The sequence below is a fragment of the Oncorhynchus kisutch genome, linkage group LG21 (assembly GCF_002021735.2).
Source record: "Oncorhynchus kisutch isolate 150728-3 linkage group LG21, Okis_V2, whole genome shotgun sequence".
NCBI classification, from domain to species: Eukaryota; Metazoa; Chordata; class Actinopteri; order Salmoniformes; family Salmonidae; genus Oncorhynchus; species Oncorhynchus kisutch.
The window spans coordinates 18,751,828-18,767,096 of NC_034194.2; the positions used below are offsets into that span (position 1 = coordinate 18,751,828).

At 42.6% G+C, this 15,269-nt stretch overlaps 1 protein-coding gene across 1 annotated transcript in view; it reads left to right on the forward strand.

Moving 5' to 3' along the window:
- LOC109866243 (scavenger receptor class A member 5) overlaps positions 1-15,269 on the forward strand; it is a 48,908-nt gene that overhangs the window by 24,281 nt on the left and 9,358 nt on the right. Inside the window, exons 6-7 of the mRNA XM_020454794.2 lie at positions 537-644; positions 4,963-5,028. Of these exons, the coding sequence (XP_020310383.1) occupies positions 537-644; positions 4,963-5,028 (174 nt within the window). The remainder of the gene's footprint in view (positions 1-536; positions 645-4,962; positions 5,029-15,269) is intronic.

The following is a 15,269-nucleotide window of genomic DNA, read 5'->3' on the forward strand; positions in this document are numbered from 1 at the left end:
GGTCCCAATTGTGATTTATGTAAACCCTCAAGGACCCTCAAAGACTTATTTCCAAGAAGAATGCTGAAAGCAAGCCTCCCTTTAGGAACATGGGACATTTGTTATAGCCACCCAAAGCACTCCTCCTACCACATTCAAAATCTTAGTTGTTCCACTCATTCCTACTCATTAAAGAGTTGGGTACTCCAGTACATTACCTTGTGAGTAATGCAGTGACAATATCTTCAATACCTAGTGAACGGGACCACTGGTGGTTCCAAACCCATAAATCCACTGTTTGCTAACAACCTAATAACAGCCCCTCAAACTGGGCTCAAAGCATCCTGGGAAAGGGAGTAAGGGCATTCCATTAGAGAGTCTTTCATGACATAATGAAATGATGAATAAAGAAAGAGAACATTGGAAAATGTTATTATGGCATGCAATCGTACTCAAATATCCCGATAAGATAGGTTGTTTTCATTCTTTGAAATGCATGCCAGATATCCTGTTTGAAAAGACTTGGGAAAATACATGTATCTATGTCTTCCCGGCAGGTTTTACAGGAGAAAAAGGCACCCAGGGTCCAAGGGGACTAAAAGGCCCGAGCGGCCCCGACGGCCGACAGGGGGAGAAAGGGGATATGGGACCCAAAGGGCCCAAAGGTATGTCTGATATCATTACTGTCTGCCAGCTGTAGAATCATTAGTTAAACTATCATCTGTACCTTCCTGTCTCTTTGAACCTTAAAGGGGTGCTCTCACCGATTGTGCCACCGTGCTCTCTCTTTGGCTCAGGCTCCAGAGAAGGTAATCCAAGGCAGATGGATGGAGGATCAGGGTCAATTCCGTCTGATTTGTTGTGTCTCATAGACAACTATATCTGCAGGCCCTCTGCCTTCCCATCCTAACCCACAGCAGACCTACCTTATCAGCTGATGTGCTGAGCCAACCTAAAACCTTGAAGATAGAAATACACTTCATGATCAAAAGTATGTGGACACGTGCTCATCGAACATATCATTTCAAAATCTTGGTCATTAATATTTTTATTTTACCTTTATTTAACTAGGCAAGTCAGTTAAGAAAAAAATCTTATTTTCAATGACGGCCTAGGAACAGTGGGTTAACTGCCTGTTCAGGGGCAGAACGACAGATTTGTACCTTGTCAGCTAGGGGATTTGAACTTGCAACCTTTCGGTTACTAGTCCAACACTCTAACTACTAGGCTAACCACTAGGCTACCCTGCTGCCCCAATATGGAGTTGCCTACACCTTTGCTGGAACATTGCTACGGCGACTTGCTTCCATTCAGCCAAGTCAATTCGATTTTTACACGCTACGCACGTCAGCACTCGGCGGTCCCATTCTGTGAGCTTGCGTGGCCTATCACTTCGTGGCTGAGCCATTGTTGCTCCTAGACCTCTCACACACATGATTCGAGACACAGCGCCTTATCGTATTGGTCATAGATTTGACTCTCCACAATAGGCCTATTCTATTTCTCCATGCTAAACAAACAGCTGTTCTGGATCAGTTTAGTTTGGCTGAACTGTCCGGCGCTGGAGGCTCAAACCCCTGTGAGCCAACGACATTAAGATGGGATGTGGATGCCCTGTGCTGTCTATCTGCCCAGGCCTCCCAGGCCCAGCTATATTAGACTGACTCACTGAGACTACAACACGCAATTAACAGGGTTAGAGAAATATCAGTGATGCTTGCAAAAGGGTCCTTGTGGAAAAGGCAGAGGTGTTTTGGGGCTTGTTAAAGCAGGCCTATGAATAGCCAGGCAGTTTCATTAAGTCTGTTTTTCTGTGAATAGTGGTGTTTGCAGTAGGTGTTTGAACCAGAGTGGTCAATTTCTCAACCTACAATGAGGATGTGGTCAGCACAGAGCACTACCCGACACTTGGTGGTTCGGTCTGGGCGCCACTGCAATTGGTCCCTTTCCTGTGATTTTGAATATGAAAATTCACGAAGTAAACGTGGGATAATGGTCACTTTATAATCATTGTGTAATGTTACTTTATTACAGTAACAGCTCATAACCACACCTTGGGGTTTTAGACTTGTAATTACAGAGAAATGTTCCCACAGAACTGAGCGGTAGGACTTCATCAAAGGCATATCTTTAGTTTGTTATTTTTATGAATATTCTACTAAATAGTACAATAATATTCCTTTTTGCCAGATTTCGTGGTGTCCTCTATTATCATGGACATACTTCTGGTATTACACATTAAACTACAACAAATCTGAAGATTTTATTGAGCAGAATTAAAGATTGAAATGGAATGATTACTTCATTTGTTACAGCCTCTCTCAAGTCCAGACAGTAAATCTAGAATTTCAGATGAAACTGCAAGGCTACAGAATGTCCCTGCGTCCACACTCCGATCCTCATCAGATCAACATCAGATGCCCTCATTCAGGACACAAATGTCTTCAAGGAGGATCTACTTTCAATCGCATTTATAAGACTGTTAACTGGCCTCAAGTAGTGAGGCTGTAAAGCATATAACATCATCGGACAAGCCAGAAAGATGCCATAACGATTCTCTCCTCTCACTCTGAAAGAGGAGATGCAGGACAACTGTGCTTTCAGCCTCTCAATCCCAGTCATTTTGTTAATTAAATCCTTTAATCGTTAAATTGATGTTGTCTTTTGCCCTGACCCCTTTTTGTCTTTCAAAATTTGGCATACAATCCACAGACAGCTGAGTTGCCTCAGATGTTGAGAGCAACAAACAAAACAATGGCCCACAATAATGGACTTCAGATCACAGAGAATCAAGGACATATGGGTTCATGTTGACTTTTGGGGAAACATACACCCTGACCATATTTGCTATTTGTACTGTTTCTAGTCCGCTGCATTGGCTAGGAAAACCAAAAGCCGAAGGGGGTTGTAGTTCACAAAGGGGTTGTCCTATAATTTGTATGTCTAATGACAAGGTGATTACATTTAGTTCGTGAGGCTTCAATTCAGGTTAACAAGATAATAAGGTATCCAAAGGGAAATTGAGCTGAGGGATAATGTTTAATTTCAGACCTGAGGTTGGTATATCTGGCGTTCTTCTCAGGGTGAGGGGGGCTATTTTAGAGCTACTTTATGTTCCCCCAACCAAGAGCAAAAAGACCCTCTCATGTCTCCCAAGTATTCCAGTAAGGCAATTTGGAAACCTCAAACCATAGCCTATATTTAGGCCTAATCCCTGCCCACCCAGAGTCAACCATGACAGACGTAGAGGGCACTGCTCAGAGAAGTAGCATGCTGGAAGGTTCTCTAGGGACATACACGTAATACTGTTCTTCTTCAAGTGAATCACTTGTGTTCAGTTTAATTTTGTACTTGCATGATGTTATATACACTGCTCAAAAAAATAAAGGGAACACTTAAACAACACAATGTAACTCCAAGTCAATCACACTTTTGTGAAATCAATCTGTCCACTTAGGAAGCAACACTGATTGACAATACATTTCACATGCTGTTGTGCAAATGGAATAGACAACAGGTGGAAATTATAGGCAATTAGCAAGACACCCCCAATAAAGGAGTGGTTCTGCAGGTGGTGACCACAGACCACTTCTCAGTTCCTATGCTTCCTGGCTGATGTTTTGGTCACTTTTGAATGCTGGCGGTGCTTTCACTCTAGTGGTAGCATGAGACGGAGTCTACAACCCACACAAGTGGCTCAGGTAGTGCAGCTCATCCAGGATGGCACATCAATGCGAGCTGTGGCAAGAAGGTTTGCTGTGTCTGTCAGCGTTTTGTCCAGAGCATGGAGGCGCTACCAGGAGACAGGCCAGTACATCAGGAGACGTAGAGGAGGCCGTAGGAGGACAACAACCCAGCAGCAGGACCGCTACCTCTGCCTTTGTGCAAGGAGGAGCAGAAGGAGCACTGCCAGAGCCCTGCAAAATGACCTCCAGCAGACCATAAATGTGCATGTGTCTGCTCAAACGGTCAGAAACAGACTCTATGAGGGTGTTATGAGGGCCCGACGTCCACAGGTGGGGGTTGTGCTTACAGCCCAACACCGTGCAGGACGTTTGGCATTTGCCAGAGAACACCAAGATTCGCCACTGGTGCCCTGTGCTCTTCACAGATGAAAGCAGGTTCACACTGAGCACATGTGACAGACGTGACAGTGTCTGGAGACGGCGTGGAGAACGTTCTGCTGCCTGCAACATCCTCCAGCATGACCGGTTTGGCGGTGGATCAGTCATGGTGTGGGGTGGCATTTATTTGGGGGGCCGCACAGCCCTCCATGTGCTCGCCAGAGGTAGCCTGACTGCCATTAGGTACCGAGATGAGATCCTCAGACCCCTTGTGAGACCATATGCTGGTGCGGTTGGCCCTGGGTTCCTCCTAATGCAAGACAATGCTAGACCTCATGTGGCTGGAGTGTGTCAGCAGTTCCTGCAAGAGAAAGGCATTGATGCTATGGACTGGCCCGCCTGTTCCCCAGACCTGAATCCAATTGAGCACATCTGGGACATCATGTCTCGCTCCATCCACCAACGCCACGTTGCACCACAGACTGTCCAGGAGTTGGCGGATGCTTTAGACCAGGTCTAGGAGGAGATCCCTCAGGAGACCATCCACCACCTCATCAGGAGCATGCCCAGGCATTGTAGGGAGGTCATACAGGCACGTGGAGGCCACACACACTACTGAGCCTCATTTTGACTTGTTTTAAGGACATTACATCAAAGTTGGATCAGCCTGTAGTGTGGTTTTCCACTTTAATTTTGAGTGTGACTCCAAATCCAGACCTCCATGGGTTGATCAATTTGATTTCCATTGATAATTTTTGTGTGATTTGTGTATTTTCTAAGAATATTTCATTCATTCAGATCTAGGATGTGTTATTTTAGTGTTCCCTTTATTTTTTTGAGCAGTGTATTCATCTGTGTTACTTCTTATTCTGCCACTGAGCGTAACACAATATTTTGTTGTCTGTCTTTCGTTTCCAAGGTGACAAAGGAGACAGAGGACTGAAGGGCGAGAAGGGAGACCGAGGTGACCGTGGTGAAAAAACAGGTGAGACCAGTGAGCAGTGAAGAGTTATGGGATTGCTGATCCCTCCTCATCCTCCAAATGATCTTGGTCGATGATGGTGTCCATTGTTATCTGTGTACATATCGCTGACACTGCTGCATCGTAAAATGAGTTATTGGAATAGGTTGTAATAAAACCCAGGTAGGCTATAGAATTTAACCCTAACTGACCTACCAATCAACTTTCACTAACTCTGCACTCCTTCGGGGGGTGAAGGAGTGCAGAGGGTCTTTTGAGGCCTTTTCCCTCTCTGTTTTGCTTTGGAATGCTGTTTACTCCATCACAACACATTCCAAAACTCAGCACCAGAGCTGTAGTCACATGCTGGTCTCAGTCTAGTGAGTTCATTACTCATTTACATCAGTAGCTGGAGGCTCTCACCTGGCAGACCCCACTTGTAAACAGGGATGCCAGTGGATCAAACAGAAAAATAAACTATTTTTATGGACCGAGCCACAACAAGCATAAATCTCTGCTCTACTTGTACATGGAATGGTCACCTCATATGTTGAAGCAGTTATTAGCGTGACGTTTTACAGGTTTCTTCCTGTATCCAAACCACTCAATATGGCTTACCTCACCAAATAATAAGTAACAAAACATTTATCCACCGAGTTTGAAGCATGGGCAAACTGGTTAGTAGGCCTGGTTGTACTGAGTGGGCCTGTCGTATCGTTGTACAGTATACGCCCTCACACCCCCACTGACAGGTAATTTCAATAAAACCACAATGTGTTTTCAAGCAGGGAAAGAAAACAAACCCGCAAACCTCAATTTCTTCCCTCACACAGGAAATATTATTCTTTCTCTATGACATCATTAAACCCATTTTGGTGTGATGAGAGCTGGAACGGTGTTCTTCTTAAAGTGACAGCTACAAACATCTGAAATACATTTCTCTTCATTAGCTACAACCAGGAAAAGATCAGAACTCCACATTCAAAGCCATGTGATTTAAGAGGTTTTCTTCTGGTACTTGGTCTGGATTTGTTTCCATAATTGTCAAGCTCTCATGCTAGTGGTTGATGGAAAGCAGTGGTGTCACACAAAGTATAGGTCCTCGTAGTGAGAGGAAGGTCTGTCACAGCTCAGACACAGTGGGGCTCTCCCCCAGTCCCCTTGTTCATTTATCTTCTTTACCCCGCTATACTTTTAGAATGTCACAACTGACAACCATGCTTCTCATAGAAGGCTGAGAGCTGGCGCTTACCTCAGGCTGAGGGTTATGGCTGAGAGCTGGCGCTTACCTCATGCTGAGGGTTATGGCTGAGAGCTGGCGCTTACCTCAGGCTGAGGGTTAGGGCTGAGAGCTGGGGCTGAGAGTTGGGGGTGCAGTTGAACCTAAAGCCCCATATACCGTAACTAGCGTGACAAGCTGTAAAATGTCAGGTGCTTTAAAGCTTACTTGGTAATTGTTGCCATAGCGTTGCCTTTCACCCTAACATCCACACACTTCTCAGGATGGGGGTACCGAACTTTGATACGATATCCCAAGAGTCCAACAGAAACTGGAGTAAGCTTGGATTGGAAAGATTATTTTTACAGGACAGGCACAAGCTCCATTCTCCACATTTGAAGTGTCAACCCGGTGCTGAGTTAGAGACTTTACTCATATACACATGTGTGAGCGGTCACATTTACACATGAACAACCTGAAGTTGTGAACATAACACACACTCACGCGTGCACTCAGAACTGCACACACACACGCCCCAAAATGCACAACATTGTCTTAGTCCATTGGTCCAGAAATGTTGTTGCAAAGGGTGGTTCCCTGCCAGATGTTGTAAGCTGTTGCGCTAAGATTCAGATTCACTCCCTTCCTCTTCCCTAAGAGTAGAGAGGAAGGCATAACGTTTGGTTGACTTCCAGTTTTATAGGTCAGTGTAGCCATTTTAGTTTTTTTAATCAGTTATTGTTTATGGCCTTATTATGTGTTCATACATGCCAAAATCAAGTCAGATATCATTTTCCCCCCAGTGTATTTGTAATGAGTATGATGGGAGACAGAGTGCTTGTTTCAAGCACAGGGCGCAGCAGGTGTTTATTTAGTAAAGGACCACAGGAGGAGGCAGGTAGCTGGGTCCAGGGAAAGGCAGAAGGTCATACACAGGGAATCCAAAAAGGTAACAGTACAGGCAAGGAAAATGGCTAATGACGTAGTCCGGGAGATCAGGCAAGAGGTTGATGACAGGAAATCTGATAGGCAAAAGTACAGGCAGGAAATAGAAAAAAAAACAATGTTCGTGAATGGATAAAATGGACAAAAACTATGATACACAGGAGGACTAATATGGCCCTAAACAGCGCTCCGCCTAGACCGTGGACAAAAACAAACAATACCTCACAATGATGGGATGCAATGGACTGAACTAAATAGTGTGTGTAAATGGCATACAGGTGTGTGAACAGGTGATCAGAATTCAGGTGATTGGGAGCTGGAGAGTGAGCTGCGTTCAGGGGATCTACATGTTTGAGAGTATGAGTTGGAAGCAGACGTTACAATGAAAAGACCTAGTTAAAATTGTAGCTGTAAGTATAACAAAGTGGGCCAGTGCTCCAATCGCCAAATGCACAGTTGGAAACGTGCCTGCTTTCATAAGGTATTGACAGCACTGTTTTTAGTGTTTTCTCCCATAAGACTAAACAGCTCTTTTTCTAGAACAAATACTTCAGTTGTGAAACTACAGAGAGATGTCATGAGCGTATTTTAGTTGGCAGTGTTTATTATGATTTTTGTGGAAAAGCAGAAGGGAGAGTGATGTCTATGAATCCAAAAAATAGTAATTATACAGATGATTAACAAAACGAACACAACCGTATTTATACCTTGGTTTTTATGGTAAATGTGAATAAAAAAACGTTTGATTATGGTTTTCATACGCATACATTGTCCATAATGTAGAGGCCTATGTGATTTTCATTGAAGAGGTAAGGGAGGAGGATGTGATTTGCATAACATACCAATACTAATGGACATACAGTACCAGTCAAAGGTTTGGACACACCTACTCATTCAAGGGTTTTACTTTACAAAACCATGAAATAACACATATGGAATCATGTAGTAACCAAAAAAGTGTTAAACAAATCCAAATATATTTTATATTTAAGATTCTTCAAAGTAGCTACCCTTTGCATTTGTCACACCCTGATTTGTTTCACCTGTCTTTGTGCTTCTCTCCACCCCCCTCCATGTGTCACCCATCTTCCCCATTATCCCCAGTGTATTTGTACCTGGGTTCTCTGTTTGTCTGTTGACAGTTAGTTTTGTTTGTCAAGCCTATCAGCGGTTTTCCCCTTGCTCCTGTCTTTTTCTTGTTTTCCCGGTATTGACCATTCTGCCTGTACCTTGTCACACCACCCTGGATTATTGACCTCTGCCTGCCCTTGACATGTCGTTTTTCCTGCCCCGTGTTCTAGTAATAAACTGTTGTTACTTCGACACTGTCTGCATCGGGTTCTTCTCCTGAAACGTGATGGCTTTGCACACTCTTGGCATTCTCTCAACCAGCTTCATGAGGTAGTCACCTGGAAGGCATTTCAATTAACAGGTGTGCCTTGTTAAAAGTTCATTTGTGGAATTTCTTTCCTTCTTAATGTGTGTGAGCCAATCAGTTGTGTTGTGACAAGGTAGGGGACGTATACAGAAGATAGCCCAAGTCCATATATGGCAAGAACTGCTCAAATAAGCAAAGAGAAACGACAGACCATTATTACTTTAAGACATGAAGGTCAGTCAATCCGGAACATTTCAAGAACTTTGAAAGTTTCTTTAAGTGCAGTCGCAAAAACCATCAGGCACTATGATGAAACTGTCTCTCATGAGGACCGCCACAGGAAAGGAAGAGCCAGAGTTAGATGAGTCCAAATTTGCGATTTTTGGTTTCCAACCGCTGTGTCTTTGTGAGACGCGGAGTAGGTGAATGGATGAGCTCTGTATGTGTGATTCCCAACCTCAAGCATGGAGGAGGTGTGATGGTGTGGAGTTGCTTTGCTGGTGACACTGTATGATTTATTTAGAACTCAAGGCACACTTAACCAGCATGGCTACCACAGCATTCTGCAGTGATACGTCATCCTATCTGCTTTGTGCTTAGTGGGACTATCATTTGTTTTTCAACAGGATAATGACCCAACACATATCCAGGCTGTGTAAGGGCTATTTGACCAAGAAGGAGAGTGATGGAGTGCTGCATCAGATGATCTGGCCTCCACAATCACCCAACCTCAACCCAATTGAGATGGTTTGGGATGAGTTGGACTGCAGAGTGAAGGAAAAGCAGCCAACAAGTGCTCAGCATATGTGGGAACTCCTTCAAGACTGTTGGAAAAGCATTCCAGTTGAAGCTGGTTGAGAGAATACCAAGAGTGTGCAGAGCTGTCATCAAGGCAAAGGGTGGCTACTTTGAAGAATCCATAATCTAAAATATATTTTGATTTGTTTAACACTTTTTTGGTTAGTACATGATTCCATATGTGTTATTCATAGTTTGATGTCTTCACTATTATTCTAGAAAATAGTACAAATAAAGAAAAAAACCTTGAATGAGTAGGTGTGTCCAAACTTTTGACTGGTACTGTACCTTTGTGTGCCTCCGTGTCTTTATACCTGCAGACAAAGACACAAAAGTGAGCAGTTCAATCATCTTCACCCAAAACAGCTAGCCTTCAACATATTCTAATGGCCTACATATTATTACCTCTCTGTTGATTGATATCCATTGAATTGTGTCCTTTTTCTTTTTGCACAATATGAAAAGGTAGATGGTGTCATCATAAAACAATATTAATTTAGATAATACAAGAACCAAACCTTATCTTAAATTGTGCCGGCACCTGCTGTCCTTTCAAATTCAAATCCAAATGTTTCAGTTGGGCAGTTAGGTTCCTGCAAGGACCCCCACCAACTAAAGAGGTTCCTCGATGAACCCCACCTCATATGGGATTCTTGGAAGAACCTTTTGGGGGGCATTTTCAGTGCCAGGAACCCTAGGGTTCATAGAAGAACCCTTGTTGAACCCCACATTTTTTTAATGTGGTGGACAGGAGGCACCCAGATCAGCCTCCCACTGAGTTTGCTGGGGGAAAGAGACGATTGCACACACACACACACACACATCTCTGGGAGGTGAGGTCTTGCATATGAAACTCCCTTAGGGACCGTGAGCAGGGGCACCTACAGTCCAGGGTAGAACACAGATTGTGTTTGCCTAACCAAAGAACTGACAAACACATTTAGTCAATGAAAGCCAGAGAGATGTAGTGGTGTTTGTATTCAGACGCACAGATATCAAGCAGAGATACATTATAGAGTAAATGCTTGTACAAGTTGACAAACTCAACATGGGAGATTGTTTGTTATACTGTATTGTCCTTGTTCTGCAGTAGTCTACAGCTATTTAGTTTGTCTTGACAAACGGGAATCATTTCACTTGATGATATGGCTGATATCCTGTCCCTGCATCTCTATTTCTTGTGCCAGCATTCTCAGACCTAATTCCACTAACGGATAGGGGAGTCTTTCCTTCTACTGCAGCACATAGTCATAAATGTCTCTCTGTAACAGTGTAACATGGCTCTCTAAAGTGCACTCAATTCTATTTCTCATTTTTTGATCTAGTTTGGAGTGGACTACATCGTATTTAGTTTGGGCTAAATCGAGTTGTTCTTGACAACGATTTTGTTCAAGAGTTTGTGCTCGTTCATCGTCATAAGTATTTGCAATTACTTTTAATTATTCAGATTTCAAATGCAGTTCCTCGACTAGCAGAATGTTTTCATGTCCCCTCATGTTAGCCATGTCTGGCACGTGCATCAGCTGTACACTGTGGTATTGGACCGATGCCGCATTTTTATGGCGATACATCAGTACAAAAGTAGGGAGAACCGTCACAAAGCCTGATGGTTGATTTTGGAGAGCGTTCGCAATTTCGGCTGTTTTTTCGCTAATGGCATAATTAGGGTTGGTATCGCTGCTGAGGTCAGAGATCAATCCTTTTATGGGTGGAGGTTCACTAATTAGCAGAGGAGTGGTGACCACCTCCTTTGATAGCTTGCACATTATTAGAAAAATTGAAAGGAAAAATGTTGCTATTTTCTTTCAAAGTTTGGAATTCATTGGAAGCTGATGCAAAGACAAGTTTAATCTATTTATAGATGTTGACGAACTATCAGTACTGTACCAGTAATGTGGAAGTTGAACGTGAATGAATATGCAAAAGCAAACTGAATAAATTAATCAATGCCAATGATTAATCCTACCTGGGTAGGCTATCTGGGTATTAAACTTGAATTAACCTGAGGTTAATATGAGTAGCTTAAAAGTGTCTCATTTGATTGGAAGAACATTAAGTTATGTTCAACAATTTAACTTATTAAATTGAATGAGACGATAATCCATACAATCTCCATTGATTGGATATCATAAGTGTAAACAGTAGATCAAATGTTGGGAACATTCAACACAAGACCGAAGCCACGTGGGATTCGCGCTGGGGCGGGGCTTCTTTCAGTACTGGATTACTGAATGGTTTTTGCAAAAACCAAATTTGACTGATTTATAAATTTAATGATAAATCAGACCTGTATAGGCTATTTGGGAATTAAACTTTAATTAACCTGAGAAGTTGCTTCATCTAGGTTAGTTTGGAAAAATGTCTTATTTAGAAAACTCATCAATTTGGATATTATTTAAAATGTCTATTTCAGAATGTAAATTGCCAGATTTACACTTATTAGTTCAATTGGATAAGACATTGATATCCGTCTGGATAGCATAAGTAATGACTTGAGTGTGACATGAATAATTCTTCATGAACGAATATCCTGGGCACACGTCAGCAGTCAGTGATTTCACACAGATACATTTCCAGATTGTATATGTTTCTATTTTTGTCAGAAAGTCATTTTCATATCAAGTCAAAGCGTACTATTAGCTAGCTAGCGAACATTAGCTTGCTGGCTCGCTAGCTAACTTTACGTGTATGATCTGTGTAGTAATATAATTTGCATTGCTAGTTATAGCCTAATGTTAGCTAGCTAACATTACACCTAGTTGGTTAGCTGTTTAGCTACCTGCAGATTTATACTACAGCTATGACAATGTTTGTGTTGGGAGTAGTATGAGTTTATGCCGGTTTATTGTGTAGCTAGCTAACTACATGTCTAAACAAAAGACTCCACTTCGCCAGCTGATTACATAATCCATCAAGTTAGCCAAGTGTGTCTGCGGGTGATTACAGCCATCTATTGTATTTCATGAACATGTGTACATGTCTAGACAATAGTGACCCATCCACTTAATTAGATGTGGTTGGGGAGTGGTTATAGCATTTCCTTCACGTGTCAGGAAATGAAACGGAACTATCCGGAGCGGGACTTCCGTTCCGCAAGGCGGAGGAATTTCAACGTAGCACAAGAAAACAAAATGGCTACTTTCCCTTGTTAGCTTTAGCTAAACCCTTCTTTGTGCCTGAAAATGCAGCACATAGGATTACCTTGGCATGGGAAAGGTTTTTCTTATAACGTATTATGTTCAAACCCTTTTCGGTGTTTTTTGACGATGTTTTAACCGGAACACGCGCAAACAACGAAATGCACCTTGGTCTTCTCGTGAGAGAGACAGAGATATATATATATATCGTTGGTCAAGCTTATATCTCCTGAATTTCAATCGGCTGGCTTTTTGTCCTCGCTCGAGAAATTAATAATGACCGAGCCTACCCGCGTCTGAAATGCGCCAGGCAGAAATAGCCCTGCGTATGGCCAAACGCTCTATTTCTCAGATGTCTATAATTAGCTTTCTCGGCCCTCATACAGAAATGTGTTCGCTTACGTTACCCGCTGACTACGTCAGCGAACAACACGGAGGCGGGGAATCTTCAGCACACACACACAATAATGCTTGTCTTTAACACTCCAAAAATGTGTACAATAAGCTTGGTATATTATGTAATCTGCTTTTCAATTTTATACAGGCTGAATCAAAATGAAAGCGTCATTCTATTTTAGATTCCTATCAGCGGCCTCCAATAATGTTGATTTAACCCAGACGTGTGGCCTAGTTCCATAAATGTTCAAATCCTTTCCGGATCATCGAACAATGGTAAATTCTTAGATGACAGAGTATACTCTTGGCTAACAAGTTGAATCAGCAATACAAAATTGGGTTTAATTATTTACTAAATACCTAACTAATCACACAGAATTACACATACACATATTTAAATCATAACTTGATTACAAATTACGTCATAAAGGTAAACGTCCCTAGCGGGCGGAACAGATATGACAGCTTGTTACACAAAAGAAAAGGGGCTGAGTTTGAGTGAAAGAGCGGAAAGACTGAGGAACAAAGGGCGAAGCTGTGCTATCGTAAATACAGTATCTTATGCATTCTAAATTACCGCCCATTTGGAAAAGGAAAATGCAATAAATATTTACTCTGAGCTGCGCTTCGGTAGGTTGGTGGTAGATGGAAGGCCTTGTTGCCCAACGAGTCCTTTGTCCTTTGAAGAATGTCTCTGCTGGTAAATTGAAGACGTTGTAGTAACGTCGTTGTGTGGTAGACGGGATAGTCTGTCTGTTCCTTCCTAACCCTCGTTTACAGCGGCTGTTGCTAACTCAACGGCTAGGAGGTATCACTTCTGTAGTGAATAAGAGTTCAAAGTTCATACCATTCACAACCAAAGCTCACGCTGATGTTGGCTTCATTCTGTAGTTATTATCTGAACCATTCTGACATCAGACCGTCGTCCTCACATCCTCGGAACAGGAGGTTATATTGTCTTCAAGGGCTTTTATAGGAAGGGAGAGGAGGGCGCGCATGTCCCTTCACAGGGGCGGGCCACTGATTGAGCAGAGCCCTATCTTATGAAAACCCAAATCTCACATTTTAGAAGCTAAAATCACATTTCATCCCATCACGAATAATTTCATATTCAAACATTTAAATTGAACAACAATTCCACGTGAATCCGATAACTCTGATGTGTAGACTTTCCACTGTATAGTTTATGTCATCTTATCATTGATGAGAATGTCTCAGATGACAACCGAACTGACATCATATTCATTAAGTACCACCGCATATGTTCAATTGGTCGGATTACCAGAATATAGTTCATTTCCCCCCACCTTCTGATGTTCCCAGAATCTCTATGTTAACCAAGGGTTTTGCAAATGTAACATCAGTAGGGTAGAGAGAGGAAAAAGAGGGAAAGAGGTATTTATGACTGTCATAAACCTACCATCAGGCCAACGTCATGACAACAGTAAGTACGCGTATCTCTAATTTGGCTCTGTGGACTAAATCAATCTGACCTTATAGTGCCAGTCAAGTAGACCTATGCATCATTGTGCCGATTTAGCCGTTTATAAGAGCGTGGGCTTCTCCATATCGGTTCAGCTACCTACTGCACACAGATCCTCATCCACTGTGCCATGTTAGCTACCCTGCTAATACCACCATGGTGGTACCACCTAGCCCCACCCCTATCAGAGATAACCTGGGTCTGCGTCTCACTGGACAGATTGAAGTTTCCTGAGCCATTACCAGAGTAAAGTTATGCCTACATATCTGCAGCAGACACATGGTTTCAGTCTGCCAGATTGGCTGCATGTCTCAGGCTAAGAGTAGAGCGGAGCTCAGGCGGCAGCATCTGCAACACATTAACAAGATGTTCCTGTGCTCTTCTCGAGTCTATCCTCCAGATTCATGTTCAGCCATTGGAGCCCCAGGCTATTCATCTCCTAAAAAGGTCAATAAAGGCTAGTTGAGACAGAGTTAATCTTCCAATGGGAGGTGCATTTACACATGAACATCCTGAAGTTGTGAACATATACACACTCACACGTGCACTTAGACCTGCACACACACACGCCCCAAAATGCACAGCATTGTCTTAGTCCATTAGTCCAGAAATCTTGTTGCAAAAGGTCCAGATGTTGTAAGCTGTTGCACTAAGATTCAGATTCACTCTCTTACTCTCCCCTAAGAGTAGAGAGGAAGATATAACGTTTGGTTGATTGCCAGTTTTATAGGTCAGTATAGCCATTTTTGTTCTTTAATCGGTTATTGTTTTTGTCCTAATGATGTTGCTCATACATGCTAAATTCAAGTCAGATATCATTTTTCCCCCAGTGTATTTTCATAATGAAAAGACCTAGTTCAAATTGTAGTTTTGATGATGTAAAGTATAGCAAAGTGGGCCAGTGCTCTA